Consider the following 18,181-nt stretch of genomic DNA (forward strand, 5'->3'; position numbering starts at 1 on the left):
GCGTGTCGAGATCCTACGGGGTAAAATGACCGCACCAGCCAAGCAGACACTGGCTGGAAAAAACGCCTAGAGGCGATTCAGTTCGCATGTGTAGCGCTATACAAGTCATTCATTCATTCAAAGCTATACGGATATTTCGTCTGGCGCTCAAACATTTTTCTTTTTTGGGTCTCTCAAGTCAGGTGGCACTCAACTGGTGAAATTGACCCTCCACTTTAGGTTTTTCGGGTGGCCAAAAATCAAGCTACTAAAAGGCTACTATTTTACTGTTCAGCTCAAGTTTATTTTGCTCTTGAACCTCTACCCTCGTGGAATCAGACCTATAACTCTACAATCTGCAAATCTTGACTCAAAAGGGGAACATCAGATCTCTGCAGGGGGACATTTCGAACACATGATCAGGAGTCTATCCCCAGCTTCCGAACACATACAGTGACCGAAACCGCTCGGTCATGGTGCTGTGAGCACACTCTCAGCAAAGATTAATGGATGCTTATGTGCAGCAGCAGAAAAGCCCATCTCTACGGCACTGCATATGTGTGTGAGGTCAGCATCAAGGCAAGAAAATGCAAACTTCTAGACTGGAATGGAGCCCTGGGGGCATTGGTTATACTTTTCCCTTTTAATTTTGCAACAACTGAAGACACAAACTCAGGATTTAAAATACTATACAGACTTTTATTTGAAAGATGCTTCATTCAAAAGACTCAACAAGTGCATCACTTTGGTCCTGCACATCTCATTTATATAATCCACTATTCGTTGTGTTTTGATTAAACTTTTTTTAAAGTGCATTCTTAACCTAAGTACAGCAGAGGAAGCCATTATGAATGGGGTGTTCAAAAAGAAAATGGGTGGTGATGCTCATGGCAAACAATTTGATTCCAATCTTTAACTTTCTAAGTAACATTCAATAAAAAAATGAAGTCTGGAATGGATTGGTTTTTATGATTTCCATAGACTATTCTGATACACAAGGCCCAACGTTACTAACAAACACATTGGGTTAAACCTTGGATCCGTGACAAGATGGCTGCCTCCACTTCGCATAGACCACGCATACACTTTAACGAAACCCCTGTGCATTGATTGATAATTTGAAAAATATAACAAAAAAAATACATATTTCAAGATATTTAATCATACAATAATATTAAAAAAAAAAAAATCTAAAATTAAAAAGAATATATAATAATATCTAACGAAAATATACAGAGTTACAAATGCTATACTGGCTTGAAACAAAGGCTTCATTAGAAAAGATGCCAAGCTTTCCCTCTTATATATCTAAAAATGTAGAATTCCGCTTTTATTACCGGTGAGGATCTAGGTTGCCGTAAATCGAAGATCAGGAACAGAAACTGGCCAAAGTGACTGCCAAACCACCCACAGCTGTCACAGCTTTCTCCTTCCTCACAAACCAATGGCCTCTTTATTAAACTGTCTGAAGGATGAACTGTCTCAGTTACCAATAGCAACGGGAATTTTCTTTTTTTTTCCTTTCTGTGCAGCACGAGGAAAAAACAAAGGATCAGCTTTATTGACTGCTACTGGAAGCAAAGATTGCGATATAGTCTTTGTTTTCTCAAACAGTAACATCTACTCGTGGTGGAAGGGTTCCCTTTTTTTGATCAGTCTCTGCGAAATCAAATGCTTTCACCTCTAATGGAAACTTGTAATGAGAGAATACACAGCCCGTCATTGTGGACCTTTTCTGAAAGTGCCAGATGTCCGGCTGTCATTGTAATCCAATGGCCTCAATACTTCCAGAGTCACTAACCTAGTTGGTAGAGCACTGGACCCAGATGTGCACGAGATGGGTATGAAGTAGGGTTGTCCCGATACCGATACCAGTATCGGTATCGGGACCGAGTATTTGCGCAGGAGTACTTGTACTTGTAGAATACTTGCCCCCCCCCCCCAGCGTGCGGGGAACATTACAGGCAGCTTTCGTTTAAATAGTTGTAATCCCCGCTGCGCCGTGTATAGACACTTCCCCTTGCTCGGGATTGGACGGATCTGTCCAATCCCGAGAAAGGGGGAGTGTCTATACACGGCGCGGTCCTAAAAAAGTGGTATCGGGACAACCCTAGTATGAAGTCCAACCTTTGGAGAGAACCGATTCAGAAGGGAATAGCCCTGGATGGGTTGAGGACTCAGGTTAGTGTTTGGGGAAAGGGGAAGATAAGCTACTGGGACATGTTTAACCTTAATGCAATGAATGCATTAGGGTAAAAAAAAATTCTGACTTTAGAACCACTTAATTCTCGACTTGTGGTGTTAATTTTTTTTATGATTATGAATCATGGACCTGAAGACTTATACCCATAAGGCGTATGGCTGGTTTCTGAGCATACTTGCTACAGCTCAGTGACTCGAGGTATTAAAACCAGAGAGCCAGGCAACTAGCATATTCAGGAGGCAGCCAGCAGTGGCGCTCTAACTATTCCTTTCAGCCTAGGTTTCCTTCACAGTGGACATGTGCTATATTAACTACCCCAACACTCTTGGCTCATTATATACAGATGATATACGTCACTATCAGTTCAGTTTGATTGGGGTAATGCTGTCCTTCGAAAAAATTTGACAAATTGTTGATTGCTTTTTTTCCCTAAAATTTTATTTTTGCTGCCAATACGCCTGTAATAATATAGGATTTATCACCATGACCGTATACAATTTTGAAGTGTAATGGTGAGGTTGCACTGGTCACAAATGTAACGCGATCATTAGATATGATTGTTTAAAGAAGGCGTTATTCAAGATTCAAAGGCACCAAAGGGGCCATTTGATTGAGAAGTGATGATTTTCATAAAAAAAATAGAAAAAAATGAAAAATTCCGCTGGTGGATATCAGCCAATTACATAATTTTATATCCCACTTTTTGCCCATGACCTATGTGTCCTACAGAGAAAGTCTCAACATCTTCTAGGGAGCTGGTAAATCCAGAATGATGTCATTTCTTGTAGGGACAGCATTAGGGGATAGGTTAAAGCGTAAGTCTTCAAACTACGACCCTCCAGTTGTTCAGGAACTACAATTCCCCATCACGACTCATGAATAAGGCCTAGTGGCCGAAACAAGTTGGCATATTTAAACTACTATACCGCTGAGCCAGCTTATCCTCTGGAATAGGCTAATTGTGAGGCTTCATCAACCCTTTAGTCAAACTTTCTGAATTGTGACCCTGAACTTCTAGCAGAGAATGCATGACCAGCTTATCCATGGAGCAGCAACATCTGTTGGATATGGCCTCCTATTATGTGTATATAGTTTGCCAGGAGGGTTCAGATTGATGGGAGAATTTTGCAGCATGGGCCTTCTAATTACAGAATCGCATGCCAGACACCTTCACGTTTACTTCTTTATGAAACATAATAAGGAAGCAGGATTTGTGGGACTTTAAAAGCGCAAGAAAAAACAAAAAATATAAAGTTAACATTTTGGAATTAATACATAAGATAACATTCAAATATCGGATCATTGAAATATACAAACAAAGGTGCACATCTGATTAGTCTCTACATGTTTCGCCATTGTGGCTTCTTCTGGAGAACTTTGACATCAGGCACAAAATATCAGTGGTCGATATTTAAATGTTACCTTATGTATTCATTCCAAAATTTTAACTTAATAACTTTATATTTTTAGTTTTTTCTTGCGCCTTTAAAGTCCCACAAATCCTGCTTTTTTATTATGTATTTATTAAGGGATGTGGTGCTAGTTAATGGATTTTTCAGCAGCCTAGCCCAAAAAATTATTTTCTCCTTTGCTCTTTTTGAAACAGCAGCTGGTTAATCATACATTGAGTTATTTCAAGAGGCATGAACCTTTGAAAACATAAAAAAAAAAGAAAAGAACATTGTGTAGGAATGAAGAGGATGAAAGCATGTAAAAAGCCAAGGAGCGAATAGGCCAATGAGCCCGCTTGAGCTACATAGGCTACTGGGGACATCACTAGCCCTTGCAGAATGGATAATTTAATCAAAAATGGACACTCCCAAATATCTTTATTGAAAAGGAACAGAGATCTGAAAGAGAAAACCCACTGCTGTCAAAGCATACTCCACGGATGTTATCCTTAACCTGCCACAATACGCAGGTCAGGAGTTCCCTCTATCCCAAACCAGCTTCAGTTCCTGCTACAGACACTTTTTAAAGGATGGGTCCACTTTTGCCTCAAACCAAAGGCTAGCATGGTCCTGAACATACATAAGAACCATTGATTTGCAAACAGAAGGAGGCTTGAAGAAGAAGCGAATGCTCCGTAAACGCGTCGCCTATTGGCTCCCTACAATCCGGAAGTGACATCACCCTGGCTCCCTCCGTGTGCGTTCCAGAGACAGGAAGTGACAGCTATCACCGGCGCTGCCTGCCCACAGAGACCACAGCCATCACCTTACGGAGGCACAGACTTGCCGGACGTTTGGCAAACTATGCCTACATGCCTGTTATGATCTTTCCATTGTGTTTACACGTGAAATTAAAAAAAATCCCTTGATTTACTATACTTCGAGTTCTGCCTGTGTCTCATCCCTAGCTACCCCAGAAGACTCTTCGTATTCTTCCACTGGTCTGCCTTCTAAAGTTGTTCTTTATGAACTCATTTCAAGTCATTATTTTTATCATCCCTCTGTGTACAATTTGTTACGTTTCTTTTCCCACTTTGAGCAATTAAGTTGGTGTGATCACATTGAGTTTGGCACAAGCGCTTACTTTTTTCCTTATATCTGATTTGCAAACGGGCCATTGGGGTTGCAGGCCAAAATAGGTGGATTGTTGACTTGCCTACAAAATCAAGATCCAGACACAGTTAATCAGCTATTATGGCTTATTACTGCAAGTAGTCCGCTTTTTAATTTGTCCGCTTCTCAAGACCATAGACAACTATATATCAAGGATTTACGAGCAGTATAAGTTGTACGTAAAAATCTGGCATAAGAAGGTAGATGATGCACTACAAAACATTAATATAGCTACAACTGTCCAGGAGTTACTGGATAATTCTTCCTGGTCTCTCCAAATACAGAAAATATAGTCTGTCCCATATCGTCACCTTTACCTTAGGATAGGACAAACTACATGGAAGAAAAGCCTAGGTCCTTTCCTTGTGATATATAAAAAAAGAAAAGGTTCTGTGAACCGAATAAAAGCTTCGGGTCCCTGATCTGGCTTATACAGCCAAGTCTGGTGTGTTCTGCCGATTGTGCTGACTGGGTGGAGAGTCCATCCCAACTACTTGCAATGTATAGGAGGCAAAAAGTGTCCCAAGAGCCGTACACCATGCGGGGCCTAGTCATAGAGGTCCGTGACTAGGCCCTGGGAACGGGGCAAAACGCATCAACACTTGACCAGGAGGGTGTTAGATTGAGGCTTCTTCTACTCATCTGATGTACAAAGTTTGCATGGTGTGCAGCTCTCGGGACATTCTACTCCACAGGTGTCAAACACAAGGCCTGCGGGCCAAACCCAGCCCTCCAGGCCATTTCATGTGGCCCTCGCACCTCTCCGGCAGCCGCAGGAAAGCTCCAGCCCTCCTCTGGTCCTCCTCCAGACCCCTAATTTCTGCTTTCAAGCAATGCATCCAGCTTCTTCCCAGCAGCAGCATAAGGAAAGAGGGGTGCACTGTGATGCAAGGGAGAGTAGGAGACTCAACTTCTGATGGTGGGGTGGCTCTTGACATCCAATATAAGGGGAGTGGATGTGCTGGACATCTAATCTCACAGCTACAACCGGCCCTTTTGAGGACAATCAAATTGCTGATGTGGCCCATGATGAAATGGAGTTTGACACCCCTGTTCTACTCGATTCAAAGCAAATGTTCCATCATTGGGCTTTCCAGTACGCTTTTGCCAAACCTGGATTAAAAGGAAGCTTACAATGACCCTAAAACGGACGTGTCAATTATTGCAGTCGTCGCCTCAAACTGCACTCATATACATCCAAACATTTTCAAGAGATCAACGCAAAAAAGATACAAGTGTGCAAACATGAATATACGTCACTCACACCAAAAAATATCCACCGACACTATGACAAAAAAAAAAAGGGTCAGGCAGTTAGCTAGACCCAATGAAAAAATAATCTTTTTTCCCCCCTTCAAAACTATAAACCAGCGTGCAATTCGCCTTTTCAAAGGGGGATTCTCATACTTTTTACCGCTGCATTGAGATTAGTATTAAGATCAAATCAAGAGATACCATTTTTGGCCTAAAAACGAAAACCTAAAACGCTTACAGAAAAAAAAAAAAAAAAAAAAAAAAAAAAAAAAAAAGTAGCCACTTCCCCATGTTTGCCCACAGTAGGGCAGCTGCAGATCAGCTGGAACGTTAGACAAAAAAAAAAAGTTAACTTAGACCGACAAGACTGAGGGTGGGTTACAGGACGAAGGCAACACCACAAGTTTGTATTCCACGTGTTGACTTGGACGTAGCCCGGAGTCCCCAAGAGCACTGTGGGTAGCTTGTCCTTTGTAATTCTAGAACAATTCAACTTGAGATTTATAAAATGGAATGGTCTCCCTTACATCTATCCCTACAATGCTTAGGAACACAATGAAATCAACTAAAGGGATGGATCCAGTAAGTTATTGGTCAAAGCCATTCATTGCCCACCCAGACTGGTGCTTATGTGATGAAAATGTGATTGCCTCATCAACAAAGGTGCCTCGAATGTCCATCTTTTGTAAAATGTGTTCTGTATACACACATTGGTGATTTTTAAAGAGTGGAGGCTCAAGGTGAAGGAAATAAAAGGTGGGCCATCAAACTGGGGGATCCAAAGTTTATAGTCTGTTTAAATACAGCACTTGCGCTCCGTTCTTCTTGGTAACCCATGGGCTCTAAAGAATCAGACGGTTACATTGTTTTCTATGTCTCTAGCTTTGTCCACGTATCTTAAGATTTGTTGAAAGCGGACAACACGGCCCATATCATTTCTGTGGCATTGGGTTTGCTGGCTTCTACGTCGGGATCCAAATCTAGGAGATCTTTCGATCTGTTCATGGCCATGTCATATTTCTCATCGGGCAAGGTGGAATAGGCGTTTTCCAGGACATCGGAGGCATGGGCCAGTATCAGCAATCCTAGTGTCCGTTTGTCCATGCGATGCGGGTCATTAACCCATTTTTCAAGTACACATTCTTGCAGTTTCTTCACCAGCCGCTGCTTCTCCGTGGTGTTGGTGACAGGATGGGTGGTCATATCAAAGAGTAGAAAATTTTGCTTCTCTGTGGTTAGAATTCCTTTCTCCACCAAACTCTTGGCAATGCGTTCGCGCACATTGCGCAGTTGAAACTGAAGCTTGAATGGATTCCATGTTTCACCTGACATGAAATAAGAAATAAAAAAAGTCAGGATTTGTTTCGGGTCATTCAGTTTTTAATTGTATTGCTATAATATATATATACATGCCAAAAGAACCCTAGTTACCAGTAAGCAAGCAAATCAGTCTCGGGCCTCCCAGAGTAACTTACAGCAGTGATCATCAACCCTGTCCTCAGGGCCCATTAACAGGCCAGGTTTGCAGGATAACTAAAATGCATCACAGGTGATATCATTTGCTGCTCAGTGATTGCAGTATTCTAGTCTGCATCTCCCCAAGGTAATACATAAAACCTGGCCTGTTAGTGGGCTCTGAGGACAGGGTTAATAACCACCAAGTTACAGCATGACTCACTTCGAAAAAACCTGAAGTTTCACATGAATTACTCATTATGACCATTGTTTTTGTCCCCCTTTGGCTTCTACTGTTGGGCCTTTCCAAAATAGCGGCCGTTCATTTCAGCCCGCGTGTCACTAACGGGCGCACAGGAAGTGACGTGGGAGCCGCACTTTCGGCTGTGTGGAGTGCAGACAAGTCAGTTTGCGTTCCAAGCGCAGAAGAGAGTCATCCCCGTTACAGGTGGAATCCATGGGGCGCCACATCTAGTGGCCAGCTCAAAGTAGGTACAGCGTTCTCTTTATATATGGACTTATTTGATTTCCTGCGAGAGCCCCTCCTATATATACTTACTTATTCATTCATTCATACTATTTATAGTGGCCTTTGGGTATGTCCTTGGTACTATTTTCCCCCTTTATGACCGTTCATTCCCCTATACACGTGCTGGTGCTGACCTGTGTACTGTTAGACATTCACTACTACTGCTATTAATAACATCATTATCAATGTAGTGTTTGCCATTTCAACTACTATCAGTACTACTACATGCTCTTTGCCTCATTCACAGCCTAGATTAGGTCACAGTCGTCAGTCAAGTTCTCTCGCTAGGGACTTGTATATGGTAGTTTTGGATCCCTTTGTTTGGCCCAACCCAGTGGGCGTCGTCTTTTGTCTTTTTGACTGCCCACTGAGGTGGGAGGAGCCCCATGACCTCTGGGATGTCCGCTTCTGCTAGATTTGATGTGCACATGTATGTGTGCGCATATAGAAAGGGACGGCATGAGGTGCGAGCACTGCTGGGCTCTGAGGAAGAAGCTTTACGCTTCAAAACGCGCAAGTCAGCAGTGGTCCTTATTACATCCTCTATGACCATCTGGAGTGGTGGTTGGGTTCTACATGCAGCTGCCATCTATGGAAATTAACCTTTTCACTGTGAACTTATCTGGTACATTTGTGAGCAGTTTTTATGCTTTCTTTTAAAAAAAATTATCCTAATAACACACTAGGCTGGTGCGGCCTTTTTCTCTTTTTTTCGATTACTCATTGAGTCACATTACCCATCTGTCCTCTAGGCCTCTGGTCTATACCCAAAAGAGTAGCTCACCAGATACTATAATGTTCACGAACAGTGGACAGTGCACGGCTGCACTCCTTCACAGGTGAACATCCTCCATAAAGTTAAACCACCAGCAGCCCATGTGCATCCCAATGCAAAAGTTTTATAGATTAGATGTAAGTGCGAACGTATGCTTACAACTTTTGGCCAACTATGGACTTAGTCATAGCCAATTACTATATAAAAGGATTATATATCCAATGCCTGGATTGACTGAAACACACAAGCCAGGGTGCGACTTTTCATTCTGCTGTGTGATCAATAAAACTTTTACACCGGAAGCACATGGAGTGACGGCCTTTTTAAAGCGGAGGTCCACACCAAAATGGAACCTCCCATTTTCGGAACCCTCCCCTCCTCCGGTGTCACATTTGGCACCTTTCAGGGGGGTGTAGATACCTGTATAATACAGGTATTTGCACCCACTTCCGGGCATAGACTCCCGTAGAATCTGCGTGGGTCTACGTCACTTCCTGTCCCCCCCGCTGTCTTCTGGGAAACACACAGGTCCCAGGAGACAGCAGGGACCAGTGAGGACACTCAGCGCGACTCGCGCATTGCCCAGTAGGGAAACGGGAAGTGAAACCGCAATGCTTCACTTCCCGATTCCCTCACCGAGGATGGCGGCGGGGGCAGCGATTGCTCGGTTTCCGACATCGCGGGCACCCTGGACAGGTAAGTGTCCATTTATTAAAAGTCAGCAGCTGCAGTATTTGTAGCTGCTGGCTTTTAATTATTATTTTTTTTTTTAAGGCAGACCTCCGCTTTAACTTGCTTCCCCATACCCAGTTCTCGTTCTCTGCCAATGTCCCATTTTCCACCAGATGCTTCTCTCTCTTACTCCAGTGTCACTTGCACAATTTTGTGGCCCAGTCAAAGATCATTGAGATTGACTTGGTCTCCCATTTCCAAGCATACTTACTGTGCTACACAATTTATATCCCAGGATGGTTCTGACACAACCTGCCACACAATCTGCGGTAGAAGCACTTCTAGTACAATTTCCCCATTAATTTATCTTGGACCCTTTTGAAGTAAGAGCATTTCTATGACTGTCCCCTTAAAGCCTCGTACACACGATGGGTTAACCAGAGGACAACGGTCTGAAGGGCCGTTTTCATCGGTCCAAACCGATCGTGTGTAGGCCCCATATGTTATTTAATCTTAGGTTAAAAAAAATGGCAACTTGCTTTAAAATTTAACCGATGGATTCCTAACCAATAGGTCAAAACCGAACGTTAGTAGGCACAACCATCGGTTAAAAATCCATGCATGCTCAGAATCAAGTCGACGCATGCTTGGAAGCATTGAACTTTGTTTTTTTCAGCACGTCGTTGTGTTTTACGTCACCGCGTTCTGACACGATCATTTTTTTAACTGATGGTGTGTAGGCACGACGGACCATCAGTCAGCTTCATAGGTTAACCGACGACAACGGTCCTTCAGACCGTTGTCCTCTGGTTAACCTATCGGGTGTACGAGGCTTTAAGTCATGGCCTCGGACTGAGATATTATATTATTGCTGTGAAAATGCTTTATCCTGGTCCTGTAAGCTTTGAGCCACCTCTAACCTCCACCAGGCTAGATCTACATTACTTCTTGGGAAGGTCACCATCTATCAACCATGATCATATACAGTATCACACAAAAGTGAGTACACGCCTCACATCTTTTCATGTGACAACACTGAAGAACTGACACTTTGCTACAATGTTGTGTAGTGAGTGTACAGCTTGTATAACAGTGTAAATTTGCTGTCCCCTCAAAATAACTCAACACACAGCCATTAATGTCTACACTACTGGAAACAAAAGTGAGTACACCCCTAAGTGAAAATGACCAAATTGGGCCCAAAGTGTCAATATTTTGTGTGGCCACCATTATTTTCCAGCGCTGCCTTAACCCTTTTGGGCATGGAGGTCACCAGAGCTTCACATGTTGCCACTGGAGTCCTCTTCCCCTCCTCCATGATGACATCACAGAGCTGGTGGATGTTAGAGACCTTGCGCTCCTCCACCTTCCATTTGAGGATGTCCCACAGATGCTCAAAAGGGTTTAGGTCTGGAGACATGCTTGGCCAGTCAATCACCTTTACTCTCAGCTTCTTTAGCAAGGCAGTGGTCATCTTGGAGGTGTGTTTGGGGTCTTTATCATGTTGGAATACTACCCTGCGGCCCAGTCTCCGAAGGGAGGGGATCATGCTCTGCTTCAGTATGTCACAGTATATGTTGGCATTCATGGTTCCCTCAATGATCTGTAGCTCCCCAGTGCCGGCAGCACTCATGCAGCCCCAGACCATGACACTCCCACCACCATGATTGACTGTAGGCAACACACACTTGTCTTTGTCCTCCTCACCTGGTTGTCGCTATACACGCTTGTCACCATCTGAACCAAATAAGTTCATCTTGGTCTCATCATACCACAAGACATGGTTCCAGTAATCCATGTCCTTAGTCTGCTTGTCTTAAGCAAACTGTTTGCCGGCTTTCTTGTGCATCATCTTCAGAAGAGGCTTCCTTCTGAGACGACATCCATGCAGACCAATTTGATGCAGTGTGCGGCGTATGGTCTGAGCACTGACATGCTGACCCCCCCCCCCCCCCCCAACCATTTAACCTCTGCAGCAATGCTGGCAGCACTCATACGTCTATTTCCCCAAAGACAACCTCTGGATATGACGCTGAGCACGTGCACTCAACTTCTTTGGTTGACCATGGCGAGGCCTGTTCTGAGTGGAACCTGTCCTGTTAAACCGCTGTATGGTCTTGGCCACCGTGCTGCAGATCAGTTTCAGGGTCTTGGCAATCTTCTTATAGCCTAGGCCAACTTTATGTAGAGCAACAATTCTTTTTTTCAGATCCTCAGAGAGTTCTTTGCCATTAGGTGCCATGTTGACCTTCCATTGACCAGTATGAGAGAGTGAGAGCGATAACAAATTTAACACGCCTGCTCCCCATTCACACCTGAGACCTTGTAACACTAACGAGTCACATGACACCGGGGAGGGAAAATTGCTAACTGGGCACAATTTGGACATTTTCACTTAGGGGTGTACCCACTTTTGTTGCCAGAGGTTTAGACATTAATGGCTGTGTGTGGAGTGTGCAACAGATGCCACTTTGCAAGCAAGAGGAGAAGAAAACCATATAGACTACCAGCAAAATAAAAAAAAGGAAAAAAATCATTCCACATTCTAGAAAAAAACACGACACTCAATCTAATCATGTTTAAAATTCAATGCTACGAGTTGCCTAAACAGTCTGAACACAATACGTTGTTTATGAGGTCATACAAAGAAGAAGCAGCATCTGAAGATGGTAATCAAACCTTACCAGTGAGTAATTCTATCCAGCTCTGCACAGTTTCTGCGGGATCTGTGGCTTTAATGTGCTTCAGAGTTTCATCCAATAGAACGTCACCTGTTGGGGCCTCGGACTTCAACAGAACCTGTGTGATGGACAGGAATACATACAAGAGGTCAAACCCAAACCCATCATTATACACATATGTCTAAATGACCTATAAAATATACTATCCCCCCCCCTTCTCTCCTTTTGTTCCCCCCCCTTTGTTCCTCGTCTTTTACCCCCTTTTTCTCCCTCTCCCCCCCCCCCTTTTTTTCTCTGTCCCTTTTCCTTTTATTTCCTCTTCTTTGCATCTCTCCTTTTTTGTCTTCTCGTTTTGCTTTTAGTTTTTTTCTTCTTCTTGACCACGCCCCTTTTCCCACCCCTCTTGTCTTTTTTTCTCCTCACTTTGTTTTCCATTTCCAGCTCTCTCCTTTTTCTCAATTTTTCTTTTGCTTCTTGCTTTCATTACATATTCTCTCTCATCTCTGTTCTACCCTCAGGTTCATCTCTCTTTTGTTCCACTTGCTGTCCAAGCCTCGCTCCCACACTCTTCTACACTCTTTGGTTGCCTGATGCGGCGCCGCCTGTACGTCACTGGTTTCCGCGACGACGGCGGCCCCGCAACTTGGCGTCCTCCCCATCTTCCTGACATTATGGGCTCAGGTGCATGAGCGGCATACGTGGCACGCCGTGATTGGTGGGCCAGGGCTGCTAACCAGCTATTGGACCCGCTGGGTCCTGGCAATAAGCTCTGGATTGCATACAACAGGTTAGAGCATCCAATCTAGTACACGCACACCAACGGCAGATATGAGGTCGGCGTCTTTTAGGCTTCGGCATCATTGTCCATTTCAGTGATCTTTATTGCCTGACTGCTTTTAATGTTTTTTGGCAGGATTCTGACGCCTCAATGACGTCACGGGGAGGGGTGTCAACCTTTTTTCAATTCTCACGTGTTTTGATTGGTGGCTGTTTATATATATATATATATATATATATATATATATATATATATATAGCTGCTGCACTGGTACACTTTATCACATGCCTGACGAAGGGGTCCTGCGTGACTCCAAAACGCTGCACCTTTGTGATGTGATTTTTCTGCAATAAAACTTTTTTGGACATAATTGTACGATCCATGGCGTGCTGGCGAACATGTTCGACTATAAAATATACTGGCTATAACAGATGTTGCAATACAAGTACATCATCTTTAATTTGTCATTAAGCAACCAGTCCATGCAAAAGTAATTTTTCAGATATTGTACAAGTGGGTTCTTGTAACCCAAACCACTGGCTGCCTACTTATAGTTCTAAATACTCCAGGAACAAGGTAGGTCACTGTTGCTGGTTCCGTTTCAACCTAACCTGTAGTTTTGGGTAGTCATACCCACCGCTGGTATCAATCCTCCCGATACATTTTCTATGATAATCGTCAATAAACCTAACACCTCCTTGAATCTCTTATAGCAGGTATGCAAGCCTGGGAAGGAACTTGAGCGCCGAAACTTCACAACCTAAGAGACTTACAAACTCTATCGCCTACAAAATTGGAAATATTGGTTATGGGTGAACCGCTCTCAACTATCCCAATTTTTTTAAATCTTCATTCCACAACTGTCCATACTATAAAGAAATGGGGGAACCCCTGTGGCGGGACTTTAAAGGTACTACCAACAGAATGGAGAGGATGTATGAAAGTAGAACAAAGTTTGTTTTAATAACAAGTAATGAATAGAACACATACAAAATAGGATACAATAAAAATGTAATTGAAAAATATATTAATGTTCTGAACTGACGCATTTCAAAAAACATTTTCCTTCATCAGGGTTTTAATCGGAACAATTAATATAGTGTTCTTTGACCATGAAATGTCGGTATCCATAAATGTAAAATTGAGAGCCGAGCACCCATACACCCCGGCCCACATGTGCATCAAAAGGTCGATCGACTAGGAATGTAGAGATGGTTGAAAGGACATGCCGACAGGGGATAATATCCCCACTGATTACCGTGTCCTGGAATCAGACACAGCACCTATGTATGTGCTGGGGTCCAAGGAAAAGAAAACCTAGCGGGAAGATTGCGCCTCAAGCTGTCTTGCATACACACAGACACACGAAATTCCGACCGTCAAAAACGCTGTGACGTACAGCGATACGACGAGCCTAAAAAAAGGAAGTTTAATGCTTACGAGCATGCGTCAAATTGTTTGAGCATGCGTGTTTTCTTTCCAAGTCAGTCGGAATTTCCGACGGGAAAAGTCCGATGGGGCATACACACGGTCAGAATTTCAGATGAAAAAATTCGCCTGACTTTTTCCATCGGAAATTCTGAGCGTGTGTACGTGGCATAAGGGTTAAAACTGGTCAGATTTTGTTTTGTCATTTGTTGCGATAGGGAGACTAATGACCGCTTTTCATGTCATGGAAAAAAAAAAAAAGCCGTTTTTCTTAAGCCGATTCCTCTCAAACCTGCCTTGCCTACACACGATCGTGAAAAAAAAATGCTCGGTGACGTACAACGGCACTATAAAAGGGGAAGTTCCATTCGAATGGCGCCACCCTCGGGGGTGATTATGCAAATTTCCCTTCTCATAACTTGCTTCTGAGCATGTGCGTTTTTTTCCCTGTGGTTAAAGCCTACACACGACGAGAAAAACGACGGCATGAAAAACGTAGAGAAAAAAAAATAGAGCAGGTTCTAAATTTTTAATGCCCATTTTTCTCGTCGAGAAAAATGCTCTGGAGCCTACACACGATCGTTTTTAATGACCAATTAAAAATTTCTCGCCATGAAAAACGGTCGTGTGTACGCGGCATAACTCTAACTTCCTGCTTTGCAGACTCAACCAGAAGTGAGAAGATATCTATCTATCTATCTAATGGAGCAAATCCCTACGCTGGACTCATAGGATGCAGTCACTATTGGGCCAATAATTTCCCACCCGGCTAAAGCCTCAAACACACGATCAGACTCGGACATTTGTCCGAAAGGCGTTGGCCAGGAATTTGTCTTGCATACAAAACGACAAAGAATTGACGGCCAACAAACGCGAACGTAGCTATGTGGTTTTTCAGCTCCTTTAGGCCTTGTACACACGATTGGTTAACCAGAGGACAACAGTCTGATGGACCGTTTTCATCGGTCAAAACCGATCGTGTGTGGCCCCCATAGGTTATTTAACCATCGGTTAAAAAAAAAGCCAACTTGCTTTAAAATTAACCGATGGATTCCTAACTGATAGGTCAAAACCGCTCGTTAGTCGGCACAACCATCGGTTAAAAATCCACGCATGCTCAGAATCAAGTCGACGCATGCTTGGAAGCATTGAACTTAGTTTTTTTCCAGCACGTCGTTGTGTTTTACGTCACCGCGTTCTGACACGAACGGTTAATTAACCTATGGTGTGTAGGCGTGACGGACCATCAATCAGCTTCATCGGTTAACCTATGACAACGGTCCAGACCGTTGTCCGCTGGTTAACCTATCGTGTGTACGAGGATTAACCGCACCCTTTGGTCACCTTCTGCTAATGTTGTGTTTGGCGAGCATTGCTTCCGAGCATGCGTTTTTGTACTTTAGACTTTTGTACACACAATCGGAAAATCCAACAACGGGCAGTTGTTCACGGAAAACTTTAAAACCTACAATCCAACATTTGTCCGTGGAAAATCCGACAAGAATTGTCCGATGGAGCGTACGAATGGTCAGATTTTCCGCCAACGGGCTGTCAACACACAATTCCTGTTGGAAAATCCGATCGTGTGTACAAGGGTTTTGTTGAGCCAGGTGGTGCCTGCAGTGGTGCACACGTCTCAAATTTTGCCCGATTCAGCAGGAACCTTGAAGCTGCTGTGACTTGTAGGTCGCCGCCACACAAAAGCAATAACAAGCTGATGAGCCCTTTAAGCAGTAATGCAAACAGCTGTAAATGCTGGGGCTTACGTCAGTGTGATACACCCTCACAGATTATAGGAGAGCCAGCTGGGGTTGTAGAGGAAAGAGAACAGAGCGACGTATTTACTGTGGATCACCAATTCTGAACGCACCGCGCCTCCAGCTGTTATTGTCCCGGACATTCCACACCGCAGCTAAGAAATGTGCAGTTTCCTAACTATGGTGAAATTACTAGTTAAAGCCCGGACAGAGGTCTTACAGTGGAGCTACACCCATCGTTTTCTCTTTGAAATTTTTTGGATTTCATGCGATTCCCAGCAGGGTTTTTACTGTGTGCCAAAGTTTCTCAACTGGGGTTCCTCCAGGGGGCGTTGGTTGTTCTCATGTATGTCACAGGCGTGCACTTAATTTTGCTCTCCTATAACTGAGAATGAGCCGACAGTGGGCCAAGGCCCGCTGTTGGCTGACATCACAGAGCTGCTTCAGACTCTGAAAGGATCCTGACAATAATGTCAGGATCCACCTAGACTCCTGATTGGCAGCTAGCTGACTTAGCCTCTCAGCATGCCAAGTCTCTCAGCCAGTCGCTCAAGCCCGCTCTGCTGTCCGGTGCTTCAATGAGCACTAGCGACTCACAATCACTGCGCTCTGCTCAGAGCAGACCAGAGAACGGTCATGCGATGCCTCGGTTCTTAGACTTATGCTGCATACACAATCGTTTATTGGCATGAAAAAAAAAAGTTGTTTTTCAGCATGTCCAAAAAATGACGTTTTTCCAACTTAATCATTAAAAACGACGTTGCCCACACACCATCGTTTTTGAAAAATGAGGAACAAAGCGCAGTGACGTACAACACGTACGATGGCACTCTAAAGGGGAAGTTATATTTGCCTTTGGGCTGCTTTTAGCTGATTCCGTGTTATTAAAAGAAGATTTGCGCTTTTTTGTCTGTTACAGCGTGATGAATGTGCTTACTCCATTATGAACGGTAGTTTTACCAGAACAAGCGCTCCCGTCTCATAACTCGCTTCTGGGCATGCGCGGGTTTAAAACGTTGTTTTAGCCCACACACGATCATTTTTTACAACACGAAAAACGACATTTTAGAAGCCGAACAACGATGTGAAGCCCAGACACGATGATTTTATTGATTTTTTTCATGCCGAAAAACGACCGTGTGTACGCGGCATTAGGGACAACTGATGCAGCAGTAGGTAGGCGACTCATTTTTGGGGGATTTAGGATTTAAAGCGATCCTAAAGTGGTTTTAAAACAGTTACCGAGCAATGGCTACCTCAAAGCCCCCTAGCGGCCGGGAAGCCGAGGACGTCATATGACTATACGCGGGATGGGAAGTGGTTAAAGACTAATGCCGCGTACACACGACCGTTTTTTAATGACGAGAACAATTTATTTTTTTAAATTGGTCATTAAAAAACGATCGTGTGTGGGCTCCAGAGCATTTTCTCGACGTGAAAAATGGGCATTAAAATCGGAGAACATGCTCTAATTTTTCGCATAGTTTTTCACGTCGTGAAAAACGGTCGTGTGTAGGCTTTAACGACAGGAAAAAAACGCGCATGATCAGAAGCAAGTTATGAGACGGGAGCACTCATTCTGGCAAAACTAGTGTTCGTAATGGAGATGGCACATTCGTCACGCTGTAACGGACTGAAAAGCGCGATGAACACGAAATCAGCAAAAGCAGCCCCAAGGGTGGCGCCATCAGAATGGAACTTCCCCTTTATAGTTGTACGTCACCGCGCTTTGCTAGAGCATTTTTTTTTTCTCGATCGTGTGTAGGCAAGGCCGGCTTGACAAGAATCACGTCGAGAAAAACGTTTTTTCCATGACATTAAAAACGTTCGTGTGTACGCGGCATAAGGCTGTGATTGACAGCCTCGGCTGTGTGCTCTGTGAAGAGGGGTGTCCACTGCAATCAGCTCTTCTCAATGAGCTCTGTATCATGACATTTCAGCTCTCCGCCTCCTTTTTTTCTGACCGCTCAGTAGAGCGCGATTAATCGTTAAGTACTGAGATCACAATTTGTTTTCTCCTCGCGATCTTAAAGCATTTTCCCGATTCTTTCTATGCAGAGAATTCTCTGCTTAAGCCGACGGGTTTAAAAAAAAAAAAAAAGTCAG

The 18,181-nt window shown here is 43.6% G+C and overlaps 1 protein-coding gene and 1 long non-coding RNA gene across 2 annotated transcripts in view; both read right to left on the reverse strand.

Annotated features, from left to right (window-relative positions):
* Positions 1-657: 657 nt before the first annotated feature.
* On the reverse strand, positions 658-5,510 carry LOC120920934. Its single transcript, XR_005744807.1, has 2 exons — positions 4,088-5,510; positions 658-4,052 (listed from the first exon to the last, which is right to left on the reverse strand). It is a non-coding gene; the product is annotated as an uncharacterized LOC120920934 (long non-coding RNA).
* A 217-nt stretch (positions 5,511-5,727) lies between these two features.
* GOLPH3L (golgi phosphoprotein 3 like) overlaps positions 5,728-18,181 on the reverse strand; it is a 77,389-nt gene continuing 64,935 nt past the window's right edge. The window contains exons 4-5 of the mRNA XM_040333858.1: positions 12,116-12,230; positions 5,728-7,325 (exon numbers count right to left, since the gene is read on the reverse strand). Coding sequence (XP_040189792.1) covers positions 6,898-7,325; positions 12,116-12,230 — 543 coding nt within the window. The 3' untranslated portion in view covers positions 5,728-6,897. The remainder of the gene's footprint in view (positions 7,326-12,115; positions 12,231-18,181) is intronic.

The sequence above is a fragment of the Rana temporaria genome, chromosome 13 (genome assembly GCF_905171775.1).
Source record: "Rana temporaria chromosome 13, aRanTem1.1, whole genome shotgun sequence".
Taxonomy (NCBI): domain Eukaryota; kingdom Metazoa; phylum Chordata; class Amphibia; order Anura; family Ranidae; genus Rana; species Rana temporaria.